The sequence below is a fragment of the Acipenser ruthenus genome, chromosome 19 (genome assembly GCF_902713425.1).
Source record: "Acipenser ruthenus chromosome 19, fAciRut3.2 maternal haplotype, whole genome shotgun sequence".
Lineage (NCBI taxonomy): Eukaryota > Metazoa > Chordata > Actinopteri > Acipenseriformes > Acipenseridae > Acipenser > Acipenser ruthenus.
In genome coordinates this window covers 27,540,234-27,567,033 of record NC_081207.1, presented here as the reverse complement: position 1 = coordinate 27,567,033, position 26,800 = coordinate 27,540,234, and the positions used below count along the sequence as shown (strand labels likewise).

The window sequence follows — 26,800 nt, the reverse complement described above, 5'->3', positions numbered from 1 at the left end:
TGATTACATACTTTTGGCCATAGCTGTATACCATTCTATAGATTTCAGACATTTTAGGTAGACCATAATGTAGAAAACAAAACAGTGGCAATATTGAGACAGTAAAATTCAATTCTTCCTAAAAAAGTATTTTCTTCCTAAAAGTACAAAGCAAAGACAAGCCACTTGTTCTGCTGTCCCCAATCAGAACAGCAGCAGCTTATCTTCTAAATAAGAATGTCAACTTGTGGCACTAGCCACACAAGTGTTTAAATAAACACTCCCTTTAGTTAAAATGCCTGGCCAGGTAACTTCTTAATTATGGTATCTATTTAATTAAGGATTCCCCTTTAAGAAGGCTGAACTCCCATGAGCCTTTGTTCTTTTTTAAACAAGTAGAGGGGGAAGGGAGGCAGGTTTTGGTGTTCTGGGTTCCTCCATTTTGTGTATGGCGGTGTGGTTTGTGTGCAGGTACTGAATGGGTTCCAGTTTTTTGTTCAGGATTTTATTTACAAGAAAATTATATTAAATAAGAACTATACTACCTTGGAGCATCTCTTGGAAAACTGGTTGCTGTTGGACTGCCACTGGAACTACAGAATAAGCATCAACAAACAAACAAACAGTCGGGTGAGATCATTCTGGGTTTTTTTTCCATTTTTGATTTGGATTTGTTTCTTTTTTGCTCGGTTGGATTACTTGGATTATTTTTTGGACTTGATTTGTTCGGGACATTTGTTTTGCATGCCTTACCCCCTACTATTTGTGTGTTTGTCTTAAATCATTTATGATTCACTTGTGTATAGTTTACTGGTGTGCGTGGCATTAAATTTGTTAATTGAGGACCCTCGTTTTTTTTATTTTATTCGCTGTCGGCTGAAGCTTTTAATTTCAAACCGTTACAGAATTGGTGGCCCGTACGGGGACAACTTAAAAAGGCATACTGGAATTACCACCACACCTGTGTTTGGTATACTTGAAATCCCATCATATTTTTATAAAATGGAGGGTCCAGATGGCATCACCACAAGTCCTCAGGACAGTAGTAGGGGTATGTTAGTGGATCTAGACTTCACAGCTGATCCATTTGTTACACACAGAGCCACTGTAAATGAAGTAACCCAGTTGTTGAGTGGTTTATATGTTAGTGAACCTGAGATTGATGCGGAGGTTGAGAATGATGATAATGATGTATATGTGACTCAGTCTGAGTTAGTAAAAATTAATGATGTTCTAAATAAACGCATTACAGAGTTAGAGACTGATTTTACTTCCTTTCAGCAAAGTAGCATTAACAGAGAGGAAGGTTTGAGGAAACACATTGAACAAATGTTAAAGAGCTTGAAAAGTTAGTTTCCACAACCGCTTCCACCTTAGAAAGGGCTGTGTTTGATTGTTTCCAGCGTCAGGACATTCGATGGCAGAATCAGCTAAGTAAAGTTTGAAGAAAGACTAGTACGCCTAAAATAAGATTTCAATCTTCAGAAACTGGTCTGGATCTCAGTCCTGAATTTTGAAGGCTCATTTGCAGGCTTGTCTATGGCCCCCATGGTGACACAGAAAGTGGACAGAGCTGTAGTTTCAAGTAAACTTCCAATTAAAATTAATTTTCCTGAATTTGGGGAAGGTGAAGGTAAATTAGATGCTACAAATTACCTTGATCAATGTGATGAGTTTTTAGCATTGAGACCCATGGAAGAGCAGGAAATAATGGCTACCTTGTCTTCAGTTTTAAAAGGACCTGCTAAAAGTTGGTGGATTGCTGAGCGACAACATATCCATACTTGGGTCCACTTTAAACCTGCTTTTCTTAAAACTTTCCTGCCAACTGACTACTTGACCGAGGTTGAAGACCGCCTAAGACAGCATGTCCAGTTGCCAGCTGAATGTATACGCGATTTTGCTTATGACTACCGCGCGCTGTGTGTGCGCTGGAGACCAGACATAGAGGAACCCGACCTGGTTAAAAGGATTTTAAACAATGCCAACCCTAAGCTCACTGAGAGTCTTCGTGGGACAGTGAAAACTGTGGCTGAGCTGGTCAGAGTTGGAACCATGGTGGAGAGGGACCTGTCTAGTATAAAGGAGTACTGGGCTAAGGTCAATGTACAAACTCCCGGAGAAAAGAAGACCATGAAAGCCCCCACCAAAAGAAACGCTGAGGTCAATGTGGTTCAGGTTAAAAGACCCAACCCGGTAAAGGAACTTCATTCTCATCTTTCCCTTTTAGTGGTGAAGATTACAGTGCGAGGAGAGCGGAGCCCAGCTCTATTCGACACTGGCAGTACCTACACTTTGATGCAAAGCCAGATGTGGGAAAAGATTAAAAGACTAAATGAACATTTGATCCCATGTGATGAGCTAGCTTTTACACTGGCTGACAGACAGTCTTACAGATCTCTGGGAAGAGTGAGAGTTACTTTAGAGTTTTATGGGGGGTTTTGGTCATTAAACATCTTTGTCATGGCTAATCAATATCTGGCATTTCCTTTGGTCTTAGGGCTAGATTTCATTGAGAAAGTACAGCCGCAGCTGGATTTTGCCCACAGGCAGTATGGAGTGAAATGCCAAGATAAATATAATTTTTATCCTTTTTTAGAAAAATCTGAGTGGGAATCGGCTTGGCGTGGTGGAGACCTGGGAGACCCTAGGGTGAATGTGTATTTTGCAATTCAGAGCAAGCCAAGTACAAAACCTGCTGAATTCAAAGGGAAAGAAATTGGTGAAGTCCAGAGATTCTAAATCTTTATCTTCACAGTTGATTTCACAGCCTGCTGAGGTGCAACATCTTCTGGACCAGTGGCCAACTGTTTGTTCCCCACACCTAGGAATGACGACTGTCACCCGACACTCCATTCACACAATCAATGAAGTACCAGTGAGAAGTCGGGCTTACAGAGTATCACCCTTGAAGCGCTCCATCATCCAGCAACATCTTGAAGAGATGATTAAGGATGGGATTATTGAACCATCCTCTTCAGCCTGGTCTTCTCCGGTGGTCTTGGTGGAGAAACGTGGAGGATCATATAGGTTTTGTGTTGATTATCGTCAACTTAATAACAAGACCCATTTTGATGCCTTCCCAATGCCTCGGGTTCATAAGATCTTGGAGTCTCTCCAGGATGCCTCCATGTTCAGCACTCTTGACTTAAAATCAGGATATTGGCAGGTGGCGATGGATCCGGAAAGCATTCAGAAGACAGCATTTATTACTCCTTTTGGTCTCTATCACTTTAAAGTGATGACCTTTGGGCTGAAGAATGCCGCTGCGACTTTCCAGCGCTTGATGCAGCAGGTGTTTGGTGATTTGAATGGACAGTGTTGCTTTGTATATATAGATGACATCATCATCTACTCCTCCAGCAAAGCTCAACACAACAAAGATCTTTCTCTTGTCATCGATCGTCTTCACAGTGCCAATCTCACCCTCAATCTGAAGAAGTGCCACTTCCTCAAAGACTCTCTCAACTTCCTTGGACATGTCGTTTCAGGGGAGGGGGTCTCTCCTGATCCTGGAAAAATCAAGGCAATTCGGGACTATCCTGCACCGTCCAATCTGAAGGAAGTTCAGAGGTTTCTAGGACTTGTGGGATGGTACCATAAGTTCATCCCACATGTTGCTGACCTTTCTGCTCCTTTAAACAACTTAAAAAAAGAATGGTGTATGATGGGAGTGGACTGAAGCCTGTCAGGACAGTTTCAATGCCCTTAGGAAAGCTCTGTTAACACCACCAGTGTTAGCTCAGCCCAACATGGCTCTACTCTTCAGGGTGAGCACGGATGCCAGTGAGGTAGGGCTTGGAGCAGTGCTTTCTCAGCAAAATGGAGAGGAAGAAAGAGTAATTGCCTATGCTTCCCGGATCCTCAATGCAGCTGAGAGTAATTACTCTGCCTCAGAGAAAGAGTGTTTGGCCGTTGTGTGGGCGGTGGAGAAATGGAGGCACTATCTGGAAGGCCAGCAGTTTGAGGTCGTCACTGATCACGCTGCTTTAACTTGGGCCTTTAATACCCCCAAGATGTCATCCAGACTAACCAGATGGACCTTGAGACTCCAGCAATTTTCCTTTACAGTTCACTATCGGAAAGGAAGTCTCAACGTTGTCCCTGATGCCTTATCCAGAGCACCTTGTTCAATATCACCCACAGTAGCTGTCTATGCTGGTAAGAAACAGGACTGCAGCCTAGAACTTCCTACAACCTTAGACCAGATTGCCACTGCTCAGCTCAAAGACCCATACATTCAAGAAGTAATCTCCAATTTGCACACGTCCACACAAGGTTCTGATAGGATCACCTTCTTACAACAGCAAGGACTGCTATATAGAAAAGTTCCTGTCTCTGGGATTGGCCACAAGTTCCAGCTAGTGGTACCCTCTGAGCTGATTCCAACATTCCTTCTGTACTTCCATGATAATTCTCTAGGAGGTCATATGGGGCGTCTTAAGACCCTCGTAAGAATTCTGGAAGTAGCTTGGTGGCCATCAGTCAAGAAAGACACCTGGCAACACACAAAGGAATGTACCATCTGTCAACAATATAAGCCCTCTAATACTAAACCATCGGGTCTCCTACAATCTACTTCTGTTACAGAACCGGGCGAGATGTTGGGACTTGACCTCATGGGGCCATTTCCCAAGAGCAAAAAAGGCAATGTCTACCTCCTGGTGGTAGTGGATTACTACACCAAATGGGTTGAGATGTTTCCCCTAAAAAACAGCAAGACTCCCAAGATCGTCAGTCTCCTTATTCAGGAGATATTTACCAGGTGGGGCACTCCTCGCTATCTTGTTTCGGACCGTGGACCTCGGTTCACAAGCCGCTTGCTAATGGATGTTTGTAAAAACTGGGGAGTAGTACGCAAGTTAACAACCAGTTACCATCCCCAGACTAAATTCACAGAACGCATTAACCGTACTGTGAAGATAATGGTTGCATCCTTTGTTGGTTCACAGCATACTACGTGGGATCAATGGATCGCCGAGTTCAGGTATGCCATTAACTCCGCTAAACAAGAGTCCACCGGCTATACCCCTGCTGAACTGGCATTAGGATACCACCTTAAAGGACCTCTTGAACGACTAGTAGCTCCAGCTCCATCCACTCCTCAATATGCACTCTTAGAGAAGCAACAGCAAATAGCACATGAAGTTAGGCGTAATGTAGATAAAGCTCAGGCCAAGCAGGCTAGATATTACAATGCCCATCGAAAAAACCTTCAGTTACAGGTGGGTGACATAGTCTGGGTCAGAGCCCATCCTCTTTCTGATGCCTCCGCTCAATACTCCGCTAAACTAGCCCCTAAATGGGTAGGTCCGGCTACGATCCTTAAGAAACTTGGTCCAATTAATTATCGTATACAGCTGGACGATCAGAAAACTGATACGGTTAACATAGTTAACCTCAAACCGTACTATGGTATGGTAACCCCATCACCTCAACTGGGGGGGGGGGGGGTACTATGTGGCACTAGCCACACAAGTGTTTAAATAAACACTCCCTTTAGTTAAAATGCCTGGCCAGGTAACTTCTTAATTATGGTATCTATTTAATTAAGGATTCCCCTTTAAGAAGGCTGAACTCCCATGAGCCTTTGTTCTTTTTTAAACAAGTAGAGGGGGAAGGGAGGCAGGTTTTGGTGTTCTGGGTTCCTCCATTTTGTGTATGGCGGTGTGGTTTGTGTGCAGGTACTGAATGGGTTCCAGTTTTTTGTTCAGGATTTTATTTACAAGAAAATTATATTAAATAAGAACTATACTACCTTGGAGCATCTCTTGGACAACTGGTTGCTGTTGGACTGCCACTGGAACTACAGAATAAGCATCAACAAACAAACAAACAAACAGTCGGGTGAGATCATTCTGGGGTTTTTTTCCATTTTTGATTTGGATTTGTTTCTTTTTTGCTCGGTTGGATTACTTGGATTATTTTTTGGACTTGATTTGTTCGGGACATTTGTTTTGCATGCCTCACCTTCTACTATTTGTGTGTTTGTCTTAAATCATTTACGATTCACTTGTGTATAGTTTACTGGTGTGCGTGGCATTAAATTTGTTAATTGAGGACCCTCGTTTTTTTTATTTTATTCGCTGTCGGCTGAAGCTTTTAGTTTCAAACCATTACAAACTTTGCTTAACAATAACTGAAGCAGGGAGTATGGTTACATTAAAATGTTATAGCTGCTACAAAGTCTGTCAATGGCAAAGTACAATAAAAAGAAAGACAGAAAAGCAAGTGGAGCCTATTAAATGAATTGCTGTAACATGCCACCTGAAGAGTGTATTTCAAATGATCAATCCAAGTCTTCAGCCAGTGCTGAACACTGCAATTAGTTCAATCTCTAAGCAATCCTGAAACCTATCTTTTATAATTCCATCCTCTAAGCAGCACAGGCGTAAAGTCAATAGTACAGCTTCTCCCCCGATAGCAGTTTGGGGACTAATATGGGAGGAAAGCATACACTGCTGCAAAGAAAAGATTTCAAATGAGAGACGTTTCAATTCTGCTTCTCCATCCCCTTTAATACACACCAAAACATCTGCTTTCTTTATCATTTGAGACAAAGATTTCAAACTTGTAAAATCACAGGATCCACGGCTACCAGTTACCTGGGTATTGACAGCTGGTCATTTTCTATTGTACCAGTAACACACACTATAACAAGCATGGTAAAAAGAGATTCAGTGACACAGGTTAACCAAATCAAGTCATACTTTATATTAACCAGGCAATAATCATCAAGAATTACATTGATTTATTAAGTCATTTGGAGTACAATTATTTGTTACAATAATAAGGGTTAGGCTAAGAAAATGAAATAATCTAAAATTACTAGGGCTGCTCCGATTTAAAAGATTTAAAATCGGACCGATTGATCAACTAAAGAGTTAATCGCAGATTAATTTGTTTTACAATTTAAATCATGCAGAATTTTATTTTTTTTATATGAAATAAAATCAACCAACAGAAGATCTGCATTTTTATCAGTGGCAGGCCAATCATAAGTGAGCAGAGGCAGGACATAAACAGTTGAAGGTCTTGAGCAAGTTTAACCAATGGGAGAGTGTGACAAGCAGGCTGTAGTGGTGACATCAGACCCGGAAGAAACACAAAGTACTGCGAGGTGAAATCTGAATTGTGCTGTTGCGCAGTTTAAAAAATGAACAAAATAAAAGGTTTAAACAAAAACAGCACACGACACTTGAGGCCAAAATAAAATAGACAAACAAAACAAAAAGACACTAACAAACAGGGCACGAAAGTACGGTGCTGGTGCTTCCAGCACTCGTAGCAGTTGTTGTTGTTGTTGTTGTTATTATTACCTCTTCACTCTCTCCCGTTCTTTCGCCCTGAACACACAACCCCGAGTGAGTAAAACGTGCATCTCTATATACTGTTGTGCCGGGTTTCAATTACAAATTAATTATTCACTTGAATCTAGGCACATGAACTAATTTCTGCAATCCCGTGCTCGCATACTATTACATACTTTAAATGCACGTGAAGTGTTTGTGCAATCCCTGTGCCTAAATACAACTATATACTTTAAATCACTCGTGTTACACAGACCCATTTATATCTTGTGCAGAAATATCTATACAAAAGCAGTGTGAAATCGCGTAGCCGACCCGCATGACACCGGGTTCTGACCGGGGTAGAGCATGCCAGTGTGAAAGGGGTTTTAGTCTCCTCCTGTGGACAGATTGATCTCTGTTCATCACCTTGAGATGCTTGTTCACAAAAACACAAAATGTATTGTGCTTTAGTCAAGATTATTCTTAGTATTCAAAACATGATACAGCAACTCCTTGTCCAGAGGCATTCATGTAGTACAGTGAACAACTGAGTCAATTTTCTGTTCTGTCGCACAATTTGTTAAATACAATACAATTAGGACACAAACTTTATTAGAAACACTTTATTTTAAGGGGTGACCATCTTACATCATTACAATCACAGGTAAATGGTCTGTCCCCAAGTCACTGTATATATTTTGAGTGAAGAACTATACTTACTATATTAGGTGGGATATTCAACACATTTAATGATTTATCTATTTTGAATTTAAATCTGAATAAATGGGACATGCCCATCATAAAACACAGCTGTGCAGCAAAATTAAAGACAGCATACTGGATTTTCGACTTTTTTCTGTCCTGGTAGGGAGTCTTTCAATATTTCCAGTCGCGCAAGCACAGTATGGAGGTGCATGTTACATTTTCTCAAGTGGATACCATAACACTAAAAAATAAGAAGTCTGCAACTCAAACAGCTCCCCTCATGGGAATGCTAACTCTCTATGTCCATGTATAATTTTTGAAAGAAACCATTTAATTATTGTAGGGTTGTCTTATTGCAAAGTCACTTTGTGCAGAAAGAGTTAAATAAACATCCACATTTTTGCAAATGTTCACAGCAGCTGGCGTTACAAGCACTCTTGCTGTTATTACATTGTATGAACTGTAGCCTAGCTAGTGTGCCGTCTCCTCCCATATTGTTGGTTGACAACTTTATCAGACAAAACTAGCAATCAGCAACCCCCCAGCTAAGTACATGGAGCCGATTCTGCAGCCACTAGATGCAGACAACCTGCTATTGCACAAGAGTCTACAGTTTGGGTTGTATTAAAAAAAGAAGAAAAAAAAATTCTCTCCTAGGCCAGCCTCCCGGGTCTGCATGTACAATACTAGCAGAATACACATGCAGAAACAATCATGGGCCAAAAGGCAACCTACAGAGTCAAAAGCAATTGCCTGCAATCATCTGAGCTGACAGGATCCAGGGTCTGATTGAAGTCAGGAGGGAGACCAGATAAAGCAGCATGTCAGTTTGAGAATACAGGTTGGTTCGTCCTTAATTAAAACCCAGGAGCCATGGATTAAAGGGCACTAAAGCTATTTGCTGACAGTTTTCTATTTCTAAATGTCAGTTTTATCACTTGCGCGTCTCCTAAATTGATTCATGGCCTGTTTGTTCTATTATGATAGAGGATAAAAAATACATATAATTAAAAAAAAAAAAACATTACAAAACAATCTTTTGGTTGAATAGACAATGTGTGCTCAAAAAAAAATATGAATTTCAATTGCAACAGCCTGATGATGATTGATTTAAGAAAGTCAGTATTTATTAAAAAAAAAAAAAAAAAGTGTGATAATTCTATTCGGGTATCCAAAGCTACATAACACACTGCTACAATACAGCATGTTAACATACAATTAATCACGTATTAACAGTGTAAAGCTATAAGTGCCCTTACCAAATAACCTTCAAATGATATATGCATTGCACAGTAGGGTCCATGAAATCACGAAGAAACTAAACATAAAAACTAAACAAAAATGCATGCAACACAGGGTGGTCACTTACCGATAACCTTCACAAAGTAAGCATCTGCCTCGAAGTTGTTTTTCAAAGCGTGGATGGCAAGTTCATTCTTAGGACCTTTACTGAGCACCATCATATCTAATATTCCCTGCAATGAGAAATTTGATCCTTCATAAGAGAGAGGGTAAGCTGTTTTTTTTATGGTATCTCTAAAATGAGCTGAGCAAGACTCTTTATTCTAATGGTCATCCTAAATTGCCTGGCAGTTCTGTAAGATATGAAGATGTTTTCTAGAAGAAGAACAGAAGTTACTGCTTTCTTTATATTACGCACTGGATAAATCCATCCATTTAATTATGTCAGTAATGTTGGGATAAAACACAGGCTTATTGATTCATACCAACACTTATGCCAAGCTATAGAGGTTATTTCAAACTTCTCTCTGTACATTAGCAACACTTAAGACTCTGCTACAAATGCACTACAAATGTATTGGAGTACATGTCTATAATTATGTACATTTATCATCATTCAACTCTGCTTTTTCTTGACATACAATTTCTTCCAAATTCATCCCAATTTTCAACCCTATATCAATAATGTACCTAAATACTGTAATCTAATTGGTCTATAATTATTATTATTATTATTATTATTATTATTATTATTATTATTATTATTATTATTATTATTTATTTCTTAGCAGATGCCCTTATCCAGGGCAACTTACAGTTATTACAAGATATCACATTATTTTTACATACAATTACCCATTTATACAGTTGGGTTTTTACTGGAGCAATCTAGGTAAAGTACCTTGCTCAAGGGTACAGCAGCAGTGTCCCCCACCTGGGATTGAACCCACGACCCTCCGGTCAGGAGTCCAGAGCCCTAACCACTACTCCACACTGCTGCCCTGCTGTCTAATTTATGGAAGTCAGTTATTTTAAGTTATTAAGGGTTATCTAAGAGAATCAGAATATGGTGATCTGTAGAGAAACTTGTCATTCTGCCTGTCTCTCTGTTGAAGTAATATTTTTACATGTACATGGAACGCTTGATGATGGTTTCTGGGAGATAAACCCAGCCCTAGAGGAAGTGCCGTTACGACTGTCATGCTACATTGCTTAATTGTGATCCTGCCATGGACCGTCTTGTGCTAATTGTGCCCTGCAGTGGATCACTTGTCTTAGCAGATTCTTGTCAGTCGTCACAGATTATTAAAAAAAAAAATAGAAAAAAATCATCATATGTTGTCACAATTTATCAGGAGCATCTATTGCCTTTCAGTAGATTTAAAATAAAATACATAATAATGAAATGTTGCATGGATGGGCAATTTCATATTTTAAACAAAAATAAAAAAAATTAAAAAGATGGCCATTCTTGTACCAAAAAGTACAGGGGCATGACAGCATTAGGGATGCTAATTCTCAGATGGCTTATGTTTTTGGTGTTACCCAACTAACCACTGCAATGTGCAGCCTAAATTAAAAACTATTCAGGCTTACACACATAACAAAAGGGACACACTTCTTTTAGAACTCACAGCTTGTTCAACAGGGGTAATGTAACTAGTGGTTAGTCTTTGATTTAAACCCCATGCCTTCTACAGTTCTGTCTACAGTCTACAGTTCTGACAGTTTTTATGTACCGTATGCAGTATTGTAAGTATTGTAAGTATTTCTTCGATGCAATATATATATATGCAATATATAGATGCAATATATATATATATATATATATAAGTTTAGGGCACTTATTTCCCTCTAGCCCAGTGGAAGTTATTTTTAACCTGAAGATATTTAAACAGGACAGATCCATGGAGATGGCACTGTTAGATTAATTATCACACTGGTAAGATGGATGTTTGTAATGCCTTAGCGTTGAGTCATAAATGGGGCTCCCTAATTAAGCCAATGCCTTTCCTTATTTCCTCACAATTCCCTGGTCGGACTGGGAGAGGAGACTCTTTGTCAGGCCTCAAATGAGAGCAGGCAGAAAGTAATTAAAAACGAGGCATGACGAAAAGCGTTGTACTCACGTCTTCATAAATGTCAAAGAAGGTTGCCACCACAGCATCTGTGATCTGATTGAGGTCTGAGAGCTCCCAGAAGACTCGGAACATACGACCTGCACCCCTGCAGCTGACGCTGGCACATGGCACATTCTCCAGGAGAAAGGCTTGCTGATTGCTAAGTGAAAAAGAGTGAGAGAAAAGGTTTTCTATACAAGATACTTATTGGGCAGAAAGGACAGTGCTAAGCAATGTATCATATACACACACGCACAACCAACGCTGGTACCCATTAATGAAAAGTTTGGTCCATACCATATATCTTTTATTTACTTTTCAACTTTTTTTCCCCCTCTGGCAAACTTTACTTCAGCCATGCACCTCTTTAAAATAGCCTTTTTGGAAAACCTAGATTATTCAATATTTTTCAAATTCTATTTACTTTTTATTTTAGTCTTTTTATTCATAAGCACCAGTGGAAAAAACAAAAGGAAACTTGACTCAAGGATACTTTGGCTGACCTTGCCTGCATTACACATACCTATGGCAAGCAACTAAAACTGAAGGGCAACTGTCAGCAACTTAACAGACCTAGAAAAAAACAGTACTGAGTAATTGCAATAAGAAAGACTCAGAACTATTGCAAACATCATAAAAAAAAAAAAAAAAAACAACCTAAGAAATACAATTTGCAAGGAAATTAACCTTGAAGAGCACAAACTTGCAGTCCACTGTAAAGGAACACCATGTTTTATTTTGGCACGTGTTTCTTTAGAAAGGCTGATCAAAAAGCAAAGCTTAACATTTAGATGAGATTACAGCTGTGAAGACTTCTGAATCAGGCTGAAAAAACAACTGTTTCCGTGAATATTTTTCCTCATTTGTGTTGTCAGAAGGTTATGCTTTTCCCCCCCCCCACGTGAAACCAATAGGATAAGGCAGCTGTTGAAACAGCCTTGTCTATCTCTGTGGTTTAGTCATACCTTAAGCAATTTACTATTGCTGAAGCAATCTTCAAAAATCAGGGGAAACAAAACAGAAGCCTTGTAATAAGTGAAGTTGTTTTTAACATTACCAGGATCTATATCTCCTTGAATGCTTCCCCTTGCTTAGCACTCCAAGTACAGTACCACCATGCTATGGTATCCTATTTAATGGCCTTGGAATCTTGCAGGCAGCTTCATTCATTTTAACCATAGGGAGAAGAAACATGCCTTTAAGCCTGTTTGAGTGGTACTTCTAGGTTTTTCGATTTATAAGCAGTTTACATGTGGATGAGACTGAAATAGCAGCTCAACGACAAATTTTGTTCATAATAACAGTAATCATTTTTTAAAATGATATTGGGGTGTATTCAACTGATCTTAACATTGTCTCATTTAAATTATTATTATTATTATTTATTTCTTAGCAGACGCCCTTATCCAGGGCGACTTACAATCGGAAGCAAATACATTTCAAGTGTTACAATACAAGTAATACAATAAGAGCAAGAAATACAATAACTTTTGTAAATACCGCCACTGAGATAACATACATTTGTGCACCATGAATAGGTCTTTTTTAATGATTTAAAGGAGAGCTGTATTTAGTTCTGCTATTGTTTAGATCAGATGGAAAAAAACAGTTATACATACATATTTAGTATTTATTGCAGATTTTAGGGGCCAGTTTTACAAGGTACTTCTAGCACTTGTAACAGACTGCTAGCTAACAAAAATATTGTATCTGTCTTCTTTCTACCCATTTCACAAAACAGTATTTCGAGGTATAGTTTTGCAGAAATCAGTTCAGGTAGTCTTCAGTATTTTCTTCGATTTTATATAAACTGGATTCACCCAGAGAGAAAAAAAAGAAAAGCAGCATTTTAGTTCCTAGCCTCCCACTTATACTTACTATAAATAAATGATACATTTTAATTGACCCTGTGGAAACAGGATGAATAAATGCAAAACTCCTTAACTGGCCAGGGAGAGGGATGGAATTCTCTCAAACGACTGACTGGTAAACAGTTGCAGAATGTGAATCATCCGAAGATATCCTTGATATTGATCGGATGGTGGATACATCTGGTCTAGTCCTGGACTAAAGACAGCTCCACCCAAAAGTGCAAAAAAAAAAAAAAAAATCTTTTAGCAAGCTGTACAGCTTGCTAGAATTCTTTTCATATGTTGATTTTCAGTTTCTCAAAGGCATGGCAAAGCAAAACATCAGGGAGTGTGGTGCAATGTCAACAGAATACTGATGCCCACACAACAAACGTCTTAAATTAAAAGTGCCGAGCTGAAAGATGAACATCCTTACAGTTCATTTCTGTTTAGAGCTGCACTTGCACCCTTTTTGTCATAAAGCTCTCAAATATTGTTGTCATTCCTCTACTGTTTGTTAACATTAGTATTTCAGTGAGGACATCAATGAACCTGCACAGTTGGCAGTTGAGCAAGCTGGGCTAAAGCCTAACAAAATATATTTTCTTTCTTTAACTTGCTATTGCTTTCAAACAAAATATATTATTAATACGTACAACAGGATTGCAGTATATGGGGGGGTGGGGGTTAGAATATAAAGTACAAATACGACCCCTCCGGTTTAGGGTTCATCATAGATATAACCCTATTAGCTTGGTATCCACACATATACATGAATTGTTTTAAGCATTCTGCCGATGTAACGAGAGCCTGTTTCTGAATTAGTCCATGTGCATTGCAAGATTTAAGAAAAGACATTGCTCACCCTTGCAATGTACTGTACCTGCATCTGTGATACTACGGTTTTTATAAAATAAAAAAAATGGTACTCAAAATGTGCGGGTACTACAAATGTATTGTAACACAGCTCACTAACTAGCCACAGAGGCCCTTATTCTCACAGGTATGTTCTAGCACCACACTGACATGAATACAACACAACTCGGTACTAATTGGTCACGAAGGGCCAAGCTAGTGGTTTTCCTGAATGAAGAGACCGACAGGAAACAGCACAGGTACTCAATAAATGGTTAGCCATGGACTCATGCAGCGACATGCCACACCAACACAGCAGCGCTGCTTTTGAATCTGTAACTGGGAGCTAGCGCAAGTGTTTCATTGCAATACTTGTAGCACGATTTGAAGTAAAGACACAGAACTCAAATAAAAGTGCAAGATATCTCAAATGGTAAAAAGGCTTAGTAGGACCAAATCAGAGTGTCTTGATATGTTTTTTTTTTTTAGTTTTAAGGTATTTAATGTGTAATTTACAGCCTTCTACTGCTGCAGATAGTTGCCAGAATATGGCTTCTCTGGACCATAGGGTGACATGAGATAACTGGTCAAGGCTTGTGTACCTATAGCTGAATCTAGTTTTGTGGAATGTAAACAAACTCCCTTTTTATTGTGCTGAGGCTGCCTATTTATTTATTTTTTTATGTTAATTCAGAATGTGCAAATATTTTGCTATGAAAACAAACTGCTGCCTCCAGGTATCCTTCGCTATACGACACGTGGTCTGATTAGACCATAGCAGTTGAGTTTGAAATGCGACACAAGAAGTCATCGCCTTGTCGTCTAATTGTGTTGGAAGTATCTGCATAGACCAATTTGGAGTAAAATACAAGCGATAAACCAAAATATATTCAAAATATACTGCTAGTACTAGTAAGAGGCAAGAAAATACATTACGGTGTTGTTCGCACTCTTTTAAGATACGACATTAAATAGGTGAAGAGAATCCCTGTATTGATTTAAAGATCACATTAGCACTTGCATTCCCAGCCAAATGTCTCATCAAATCAAGGGCTTCACCCTGCCTGCAATTTGCTGGAAACCCTTTAAATGATAAGTACCAACTTGCTCAGAAGCTGCTAATTTAACTTGCTCCTAAATTTCTTTTAAGAATTATTTCTGTGAAGCTGGGGAAGCATATGCATGTTAACGCTCATCACGCATCGGTACATAACCAGTAGGAGCTCTGGCCTTTTAATTGCTTCTTGAAAACCGATCGTACTGACAAACCATCTGCTGCTTTTTAATTCTTAACTCTGATAACTGACAGGAATGGATCAGGCCTCGTCGCGAGGCTGACAATAATTTATTTATAAACAGTATTTATTCTTACAGTTTTTAACTCCTGAGAAATGTGTGGAAAATCTGCTGTATTTTTACTAAATAAGTATTTAAATCCTCAATTTCTTTATTATAAAGTTAAAAAAATGTTTTATTACTTAAGAAATAAATTTAAAATACAAAAATCTTTCGAGATGCGTTTAACACTGACAGGTATCTTTGTTACGTTTACAAGCAGGAACTTTAAAATGTATTGAATGAGGGGATCTTAATGAGCTGGAACATGGTCAAAGCAAGCTAGTTAAAAATGAGGGTGCACAACATGATCCAAATGTAACAAATGTATCATTCTTCAGTTTGATGACTTGATGTATGCATGCATGCTGTTTGTTTCAATAGGCACTTGGACTTGTTTTGGTAAATTCAAATAGTTTGCTACTGTCTGTCATCTTTGTCTTTGTTCAGTGGTAGATGCTGGAGCACATATTTATTATATATAAAGCAACATTTCAACAATCGTACCATCTCTCCCTCCCTCACACACTTAAGCTGATCACTGTTGTATTTGCAACACAGAATGCAGCAAAGGTTATGAAATTAGTTTGCTGTAAACTCAACAGGGTGTTTTGTGTATATATATTACATATATGAAAAAGATAAAAGCGCAGACTGCACTGGTTTGGTCCCAAGGAAGTAGTTTTTCATTTGCAACTTTTCACACTCAAGTTGATTTCCACAAGTGCCTCTTGTGGTGCAGTGTACATCAATAGGTTATTGGTTTCAAGCATCTCTGGTACATTTTTTCACAACACTTTTTTCTTTTCGATCCAGGATTGTCTGTATCACCAGCTGCTTTATTATACCATCTTGACTATCTACAATCCTGGCACCTTTCAATGTTTCAGATTTGAATCAGACAATGCCACCCTCCTTTGAAGCTACAGTTGCTTTTGGTTTATTGTCTGAAACATACAGCTATATTCAGGTGTTGTGAATATAGCTGTGTTCATCATAAGACTTTCTAAATACAGTACATGCATTAGCCTTGTATCTTTTTAATACTGATATTTGCAGCAGATAGGGGACATTTTTATTCTACCTTAGACACACATCTGCTTGAGCAACTAAACCCATGAATCATTCTGATTTATCGTAACTGTTTCAACAGATTTTTTTTCTATTAATTTTAATAGACACCCCATGGATTTATAAACCTCAATATGCCTCCCCAAGGGGCAGTCACCCAGACCTGCAGTCTTCTTTATCATGCTATAAACAGTACCTAGGAGCAGACTGTTCAAATCTTATTACAGGGCACGCCACAGAAAGGCAGGCATGAATCCTGTTACAAAAAATACAACTTTCAAACTGCATTCTCACTGTTGACATGGATAATACTAAGGTTTCTGGCAGCAGTGTGGAGTAGTGGTTAGGGCTCTGGACTCTTGACAGGAGGGTCGCGGATTCAGTCCCAGGTGGGGGACACTGCTGCCTTACCCTTGAGCAAGGTACTTTATCTTGATTGCTCCAGTAAAAACCCAACTGTATAAATGGGTAATTGTATGTAAAAATAATGTGTAAAAAATAATGTAATTGTATGTAAAAATGTGATATCTTGTAACAATTGTAAGTCGCCCTGGATATGGGTGTCTGCTAAGAAAAAAATAAAAATAAAATAATAATAATAATAATAATAATAATAATAATAATAATAAACAACAACAACAATAGTACTTGCTCCTGTACTCTACAAGGACTTGCAAACCCAGCTTACTGCTGAAAATGACAGAGTGGGAGTATTTTCATTGCTGAAGCTGCAAATGTGCACCCGCTGCGTTTGCACAGCATTGCTGAACACTTTTTTTTTCTGACAAGTGCTATTAGCAGCCCCTAATGGAAGTGTGGAAGCTTGTTCAGAACCCGCGGCTGCAGTTTGTACAATGGCAACATATGGTATGATGCTACATTTTATATTTACCGATATAACATTAGATTCACGTTGCAGTACAATCTGTATTTTAGTTTGTTTCTAGGTGACAGTAATACGCTAACTCGTCATTTTAATTGTGCATTTCTTTATCATATTCATACAGACCAGTGACTGGAACAGTACAGAACACATCTGCAATGGGTGGATGTGAATTCACAGTGAAAGTTCATAGCACAGAAACAAGGACCAATAGGAAGGGGAAATCTGATTGAAAGATGGAAACAGCACAAACAGAATGGAGTTAGGACATTTACAAGTCAGGCATGCAAAACGTGTGCTCCACTTATTAAACTGTATGATGTATGGGGTTATCTTCACAAGGCGCTCAGGAGAACTCCCATCACAGCGCAGTTTCAGACAGTAGAGAGTAAAAGCTCAGGTCTAACAGCAATACCTTGAATGACTCAAACTGCTACATAATGGGAGTCTTACATCCATCCATGTGACTGTTTGAGAACTAGCTGTAAAATAATAACAATTTTCTATTGGAGAAGCAACTAATTTACAATCCCACTGAGAAAGAAGGCAGAAACGACGCCATATGTAAAGCAGTATCAGTAACACAACAACGTGTGCTATTTGGAAATGAAAATGTCACCAAAAACGAATATGTACCCTATACAGGACTTATTTGTAGTGTTAGTGTAGCAATGCCGTGTAACACACAGGACAGGAGGCAGTTAATAACGCTATGACCCTGCTGAGCTATGTTCAATGTGATTTATAGCTAGACTAGTGCTTTACATGCTCTGTACTTTGCAATGCGGCACTCATACCCTCCTTGCTGAGGTATTTGTGGAAGTTATCCCTGTATCAAGCTTTGCAGCGGGGTATTTGTTTTTATACTGTAAAATTCAAAAGACATTATGCAGTGGGGAGACAAAGCCATCTATCTGGTAGGTTTATATTTCTTCCTTGCAAATATATGCGGCAACACAAAGTATACTTTTCACACGCTTAACAGAATGCTGTGTGGCACTGTAGCAGAATCAGCATCTTAAGTACCCCACTGTGTCCAGAAAAAAAAGGCTGCACAAAATAATAAATTAGGAGTGGCAGCACCTTTTGATCCACTTTTCCTAAGAGAAAAAAAAAATGCACTGCTTTAAACATCTAGAGAAAAAAAGTCTCTCTCTTGGCAATGGTCATCAACATTCACACCGCAGACAATGAAGAAAGTTAAGTATTGGAAAGTTAAGTATTGAGTTTAAACAATGTGCTGAGGCTTTTAACTTTACGTCAGGGTTTAATTTTGATAAGTTGTACACTGGCGAAGCCTAACTGTTTTTTTTACATAAAAACAGAAATATTGTTGTTTGTAAAATTGAAAAAAATGCTAGCTCACTGTAAAATGACTGCAGAAAAGTGAAACTTTTGACTATTAAACATTTTGACACAGGATTCTTTTTTTTTTTTTTTTTTTTTTTTTTTTACGTAAATGAATGTAATTGCAAAAAGAAAATGCCAAAATAAAAAATGACACAACCATATGGCAAACGCTTAATATAACCTAAACAACTTTGTTGCTTCTGTTGCTATTGTAAAAAAAGGGTGGTTGCATACATAGAAGAGAGTTAACTTTTAATGGAAGGAGAGGTGGTTTATTTGATTAAACTGTCTGCATACAAGCAGCCATGTGCAAAACTCAGTATGTTCCTATACAACTATATATACAGAAACACACACATTTTCATTATTAATATACAAATTACAATAGGTGTTTTTTTATACTCACGTTTGTTCTGGGCACCCACCAGAAATGTTTTTCTTCTAAACTCAGTGACTTAGACTGGCAGTTGTTATGCTGCTCAAGTATAAATTTGATCAATTACAATAATTGTTTGTTTTATTTATTCGGCCGATAAATCACGATTATCGTGATAATTTACAGACGATAATTGATATCTGAAAATGTCATTATCGTCCAACCCTATACTGAATTTAAAATCAAGATGGGGCACCCATGTTTGCAAGTAATCTGATTTTATAATCAAACTGATGGCACAGATGGAGCCTATGATTAAACAGAAGTTTGGTGTCGCCACCTTCCTGTGACCGGGAAGTGATTGGCCTCCGTATAAAATGCCTTGTATGCAGGAGGCACATTGGGACTGAAGTCTGCAGCTCCATTTGTCATTTTAAGTTGAAATATTGCAAGCCACAAATACGTGGATAATATTTCGAGTTTTTAAGCTCGCTGCCTTTTGCATTCTAGGTAAATAGCAAGCCCTCCTTTTTTTTTTTTAACATAGTAGCTCCTATTCTACCATATAGGGGTAATTTATAATGAGAATTTGACTGTAAAATAATATGGAGAACCTACAGTGTCTCTGATGCAGCAGTGCTTGCAGCTCAGGATCTGCATCTGTGAAAATGGTACACATATTGACAAGATGTATCTTAAGTTTCTTTTGCTATTGTGTTACCATTGTATGCTATTTATGGAGCTGTTGTACTATATTTGTGAACTATTCCAGGGAAGCAGAATGTCTTTTTTGACATTCTGCTTCCAATTTAGTATTTGTGATTGCTTCTCTACCATAATTGTCCGTTTTTCAACATGCTTTGTCAACAAGATGCTTTATCGAAACACAGCTCCTGCTGCTTTCTATATCTTTTTCTCTCTGTCGCCCCAGTGGTCCCTTACAAACACAGATGACTAACAGAAATATTTTTTACAATGCAAACAGTAAGAGGAGGTGGAGAGTGTGATAACTTATGTTTCTTTCATAAGCAGATATCAGTCATATCAGTTATGTATTGTTTTCCAACATTAATCAAATGCTCCTCTTGAGAGAACGGAGGATCAGATGGTGCAGTACAACACAGTACCAGTGGCCAGGACTCTCATCTGTTTCTGCTAGGTTCAAATACAGCTGAGATCAAAGGCATGTAAATCAACTCTGGCATATCAATAAGTCTAGTAAAACTAGCTATAACTCGCTTCTAGAGAACAGCACAAAGGGATAGGCAGGAGTGAAAGTTTGTAGTTTAATCCCTGGCACTTGTAGGTAGACACAAGGACAAATTGTATTGGAGATTCCTGGAGCACAAGTTAATATTTCTCGCATTTAAAATGTCAGGTTTGCTCAAAATATTTCTGCTACTGTGTGTAATCAGAGGAAACTGCAGCCCAGAAACACAATGAATCTGTCTGGGCCAACTCACAATGTGAATGTTGAAGCTAAACTTATCAATTGATCAGTTGGAAACAGGGCCAGGAATCTTTGAAGGTTTAGAACATGCACAGTATCTGTTTGGAGTAGTTTCACAGACCCTGATGAAGGGAACAGAAGTCCAAGTTTCGTGCTAATCGTGGTTTGTGACGTTGAGGTTTATGTTAGAATGGAAATAAGAATCTTGCTGCTTAAATCAGTGACAACTGAAGATGTATGAAAGTTGAAGCTGACCTGCCTTATGTTTCTGTGCACACTGTATCAAGATTTTGCTATTACTGTAATAACAAAATTAATTTAAAAAACATAGCATCCAGGATCAAACACATCCACAGATTTTCTTTTATTCTCTGACCGGTGAGATCAGACTTTTGACATAAATTGGATACAATTTTAAAATCTTTTGGAAGCAATCTTCAAGTGCAGGATTGGCATCTTTTTTTAAAACAACTAGCAGATCAGTTATTTGAAAGCTTTCTTCCTAATTTTCGTCACTGTCTACAGACCCTAAAAGCCTGTCAAATAATAAATATGCTCTACAGCAGTGTTACCCAAACTCAGATGGAGGTTCACAAAAAAAACATGAAGTACAGTGCTGCAATGGCCATGCATTCATTCAACACAGTGAAGACAGTTCCAGTGCACATGGTCCCTGCATTAATCGACTGCAATTCACAACCTGGAATAATGATCTATCACAGTTTGAGACACAGACCAACATGGTGAAAAGTACAGAAAGCTAGGAAGTACAAGTTAATAGCCAAGAGCCTAATAGAACAGACACATGTATAGACGCTCAATCCCTATATACATAAAATGAAGAAAAGTATTTGATTTGTCAGAACCTGATTAAGTGTGTTGCATTATCTCTGGTTATTTGCATAATTGAATAATGCTAAGGCATCAAGTAGACAACTCATTTGTGTCTGCTTTGTTCTGTAAATCATGCCTGGTTCTCTCAATACACACAATAAAAATAAAATAAAAAATAGCTCTTTTTAATGCATGTCTTTCATTGCTATTGCTCTAACAAAGAATGCCAATTATCATTAAAAAGAGTACAGATGCATCCTAATTCAAACCCTTCAGCTTTTTTTTGTCCTGTTCTCTTGTGAACAGACTGGATCTCCTAAACACTACCCTTTTCAGAAAAATAAAACTTTTCTGCATACTTAGCTGTCACTTGCAATGATGACAAGAAGATGTCTGACTCACATTAAGCTGACACCTATGCAATATTTATACATTTAAAACATCTTTACAAGTTTCTAAAATTAGGTTGTCGTTGCTGTGCTTGGCTCAGGGAACCTTGGGAAGTACCGTTCAGATAAAACAATCTCTTTTCCTAGAGTGAGACAGAACAGTGTGCTCTTTTTGTAGAACACATTCTTACCGGCGATGCATTTTTCCATTTATTTAATGTTTTTTTTGTTCCTTTATCATTATGCTAATGTTACGGTTAGTGGATCCTGTTCCTGTTTGTTGCTGATTAAATGCTTAGAGAAGCTTGCAGTGAATTCACCCCCTCCAGGTGTATCCAAGGACAGGCCGTCTGGTATTTGTTTGTTCTGAAGTCACCTGATTCCTCCATGGGTTTTGAGAAGCAGTGACAAGGACCTAAGCAGTGTCGAGGCCATGATGAAGTTTTGGCAAACAACTCTTAAAAAGGTTTTATTTATGAACTGGGCTGTAAATAATCCACTTTTCTTAGATTCTGTGGTCAGCGTAATTTTAAAAACAGCATTTTTTGTTTAGTTAAGAAACAAACCCATATGACAGATGTGCATAATGTAAGCCAGCTGTGATTGACTGCCCCAAAGCTATCAAACACACACACACACACAATTTTAGTTTGCAACGGGCTGACTAACCTGACCCAAGGCTTTAGCTTTCAGCACCCTGAGAGATTAAGCTTAGTCAATGCTGTTAAACAGACTAATGACAATATCATCTCCTGGTTCTATAGCATTTACTAGCGCAAATAAATAAAGCCTTTTGCAGTTGCTGATGCATGGTACCCACAGGGCATGAAATAGGCAAAACTAGAAGTAAAAGGGTTAATCATGATATAAGGATATAAATGAACTCACCTCCCAGACGTGTTCCGGAGGATGGCCAGTGCATCTGGAAAGCCGTCCATGTTGTAATCACCCAGGTGCAGGGTGATGGGATTGTGAAGGCCAGTTTCAAGAGGGACGAAGCCCCACAGCGTATCTCTTTTCTGGAAGTCTGTTAAGATTGGAATCCACTAGAAACAGAAGAAAAAATAATGTTGGAGTTTATAGGAGCAGAAGCAGGCTATGCAAGCCAGGTGAGGACTCACAGACTGTGTGACCTGAGGGAGGTGTAACCTAGTGGTCAGGAGATGATTGGGAAAAAATCTCAGTTCAGACAACCTAAAGAGTATACCGAGACATATTATTTTACCACCTGTATCCCATTTTAGAACATATTAATACACTACTCATTATCCCAAATCAGACTTTAAAAACGTTTCTCAATACATTGTTCTCAGAGCTGATTAATGAAGAATTCTATAAGCAGCTTACACCGACACACACCATACGACCAACAGAGAGGAATCAGTACACAGTATCCCTACCCATCATCCTCCTTTGCTCTCCAAGGTAGACATTGTCAAATTCATAACCACCTAGAACCAAAAGAACCAATGTTGACACGCCCGAGTAGGTTTCAACACAATGCTACAAGAAAGAGTAATTCTGTAAAGTTGACATGCATCACAAGATAACTGTCAGTTCTTGTAACTCTCCTAGAACTTTTTTTTCCCTCTGACCAACCATAGGCCAAAAAACAGGCCTCATGGGCACCCCAGCTCTTACTCAATAAACGTTTTAGAAATCTTTTCAATTCTCACTCAATTGCTTATCTCTCAACATTATGTACAGCGGCAGATGGAGGTGTTTTGATTTTAAGCTGTTTAAAAACACCAGGATGGGAGCCAGAAAACAAAACGAAAAGGACTGGGGAGTTTACTTGAGCAGCTGCTCTTTTTCAAGCTGGGATCCAGCTTTAACAAACACATGAACTCACCTATGAATTTGTTACATAAACCATGAAGAAGGCACCCACAAATCTAACTGGAAGTGTGTTATTTGAATACATGGTTGTTTTGAACATTGCCTCCTGATAAAGCACATTGTTACTGGGAGATTTATTTGTAATTCTTTATGACTAGATTTGCTATGTCAAATTCCCAAAAAATATGAGTGAGTTCGACTGAAATATAGGATAAACCACTCGCTATTTTTTTTCTTAACAAAAATAAAGATTTAGAAATCCTCTCTAGTTTGTGTAGTTTTTATACTTGCTGTCTGCCACATCAATGTTCTGCTCTGAATGGCTGGGGGTCGCTCATCTCAGTGGTCCATTAGTACTGTAGTTTCACAGTCAGTCATTTCACCCTGTTCTGACAGATCTCGTTGACTGAAGCAGCGCTTGTGTGGCGTAGTAGGGCAGCAGCGTGGCATAGTGGTTAGGGCTCTGGACTCTTAACCGGAGGGGCGTGGGTTCAATCCCCGGTGGTGGACACTGCTGCTGTACCCTTGAGCAAGGTACTTTACCTAGATTGCTCCAGTAAAAACCCAACTGTATAAATGGGTAATTGTATGTAAAAAATAATGTGATATCTTGTAATAATTGTAATTGTAAGCCCTGGATAAGGGTGTCTGCTAATAAATAAATAAATAAATAAATAAATAAATAAATAAATAAATAAATAATAATAATAATAACAACAATAAATAATAGAATGCTCTCATTCATTTAAATGGCTGAGACCTGCACAGACTGTGCACTTTCATTTGCCAGCTATAGAGCCTGTCATTCAAAGCGCCTACTTTGAAATTAGCTGGTAAAGGTGTAGGTAAGCTTTTGCTATAGGTATACGGTGACAGTTACTAGTTTGATTTGAAAATGGGGCGCAAAGGAAAACACTTGTGCACAATACCCTGACCGACAATACCCTGAAGTCTCCGCGGCAGGATGAAGCGGGCCCATCTGCCTTGCTTTCCAGTGACTCCGAGTCCACCTGTGCTGAAGCAGGAGAGGGGGGAGCTCAGACTCCGAATAATACGTACAAGTTAGTTCTGTGCATATTAGTTGTTTGTGTAGGATCTTTATCTTTACAAGGTATAGCTTTGCTGGGACCAAACGTTATTTCATTTAGAATGTTGGTAATAGGGATGGAAAGTTTAAACGTTTAAACGTAACTCTAAAGAAGTGGTAAAACGTTTAATAATATGCGAGACGTATAACCGGTCACGTGACAAATGTCACCAAGCGCATATTTTTTATGCATTAATTTTAGTAATTTATCATCAGTAGTCCATCGCGTATCAGACTGCTCTAGTGCCACAGTAAGGGGCAGATATTATAAAAAAGGAAGGGGTTTGACAATTGCTAATTGGTGCAACAGAAAGATTGACAATGGGGCGGGTTTTATTGAGCTTCATTCGTGCACTGTGTGTGTGTGTTTATGCCTGTAGTAGGCATGGTATGGTATCAGTTCCATGGCAGGGTAATAAAGTTAATAAAGTTAAGTGTTTTTTCTGAATTTGTTCTATATTTAAAATGGCATGTCTAAACAAAGGAAGCCACGTTGGGAAGTATTTTGAGGAACTGGACGAGAAAATCGTGGTATGTAAATAACTATGCCAAACAAAACTGCCGTACTACAAAAACACAAGTTCAATGCTTTACAGTTTAAAATGAAAACATTCAGAATTATTGTGGATGGAGCTACTGATGGCAATAAAAAGCAAAAATCCATAACAACACGTGCTATAGATTTGGCCGAACAGGGTGTCATCACGTTATCCCCAATGAGGACAGTGTGTGTGAATCGTGAATGCAGCAGTTTTGAAATCGATGTAAGATTATCCCAATACTGTGCCATCCCATAAAACAATAACAGCGAGGCTGAAGCGTATACTGCACTTTACTCCAACCCTGTGGATACTAAAAAATGGAGTCTACCAAATAAATATTTTATACAACATGAGCTCAAAAGGGAGGGACAACATATATTTCTGTAAACAGCCTCTCTAACACACAATCTTATATTAAAAGCTACTGAGATATATGTGGGGGAAACTAATTGAGGGCTACAGCCAATTCTCACATTCAGCATGAAAGCACACTGCAATCACAGCTCCATGGAGAATACTGTCAAAGAGCCAAAATCTATCCATCCACACACTATGTATTCCTACACTCTACTTCACTGAACTCCATTTACAATGCCAGTACTGTAAATGCATGGGATAGTTTACCAAGTGAAGCTAAACTACTTGGAATATTAAACAAACAAAAATAGTTTGCTGCTCTATGGCATTTGATTCCATTCGATTCTGTCTTATCCAACAGGTGAAATGACCAAGGAAGTGCAACACCATCTGAAAGCATGGATTAACCTTGTGCAATACCAGCTATCATGTGAAAAACAGGCAAGAGCTACAATCACTTCAATAAATGAACGTTTCCAATAAGCAGGCAAAAGAACGGCCATCCCACCAATAAAAGCAATACACTGTTTGCCTCATATCTACAATCGAGGCAAAAGATGTATTACTTACTTGACAGTTTATGTATGTTGGCCAGTTGCCCGCTTATCATTGTAGTACTGGAAAGATTAGAATGTCTAGAGGCCTTCACCAATAAACATTGACTGTGGAAAAGAGAATAATTAAACTTGATCGCCTTTGAATATACAGCAATTTAATATCAATGTTGTCAGATAAATGCAGATCAAATGGATGGGCTTAATGCATAAATGACTAAAGCTTCCCAAAGGAGAAACTCTAAAATGGCCATACATACTGTAACCAAAAAGAATCAGGTTTTAATAAAGCTAATGCTCTGATCTTCTAACTAGGATTCATGTTTACAAACAAGCAATGCACACGGCCTAGGATTTGTAGCAAATTAAAAAAGGAGGAAATTCAATTTAAATTACAATTTAAAATCAAGCAAGCTTATCTATCAAGGTTATTTCTCATTCAGTCCATATTTAGCAATTGAAACATGCTGTAGATACTACACAATAGTAATACATATTCCGCATCTTTACAGATGGCCGAAAAATCTCCCTCCTTGTGTTTTTGAGTTATTTCCATGACAACAAGCAACACAGGGGATTGTGTGGTGAATTTTGAGAGGAGAGGCTACACTTTGAATCGTGTTAGTGGAAGCTTCAACCATTACTGAATCACAGAAATAAAATATATTCCAGTATATATACCCACCAACC

At 38.5% G+C, this 26,800-nt stretch overlaps 2 protein-coding genes across 3 annotated transcripts in view; both read right to left on the bottom strand.

The window, feature by feature from the left end:
- itfg1 (integrin alpha FG-GAP repeat containing 1) overlaps window positions 1–26,800 on the bottom strand; it is a 93,320-nt gene that overhangs the window by 32,800 nt on the left and 33,720 nt on the right. For both annotated transcript variants that reach the window (XM_034041156.3, XM_034041155.3), the window contains exons 10-12: window positions 22,620–22,777; window positions 11,348–11,498; window positions 9,346–9,451 (exon numbers count right to left, since the gene is read on the bottom strand). In XM_034041156.3, the coding sequence (XP_033897047.2) occupies window positions 9,346–9,451; window positions 11,348–11,498; window positions 22,620–22,777 (415 nt within the window). The remainder of the gene's footprint in view (window positions 1–9,345; window positions 9,452–11,347; window positions 11,499–22,619; window positions 22,778–26,800) is intronic.
- Window positions 1–26,800, bottom strand: part of LOC117424615 (vacuolar protein sorting-associated protein 35) — a 198,878-nt gene that overhangs the window by 153,590 nt on the left and 18,488 nt on the right. The gene's annotated exons all lie outside the window — the stretch shown is intronic.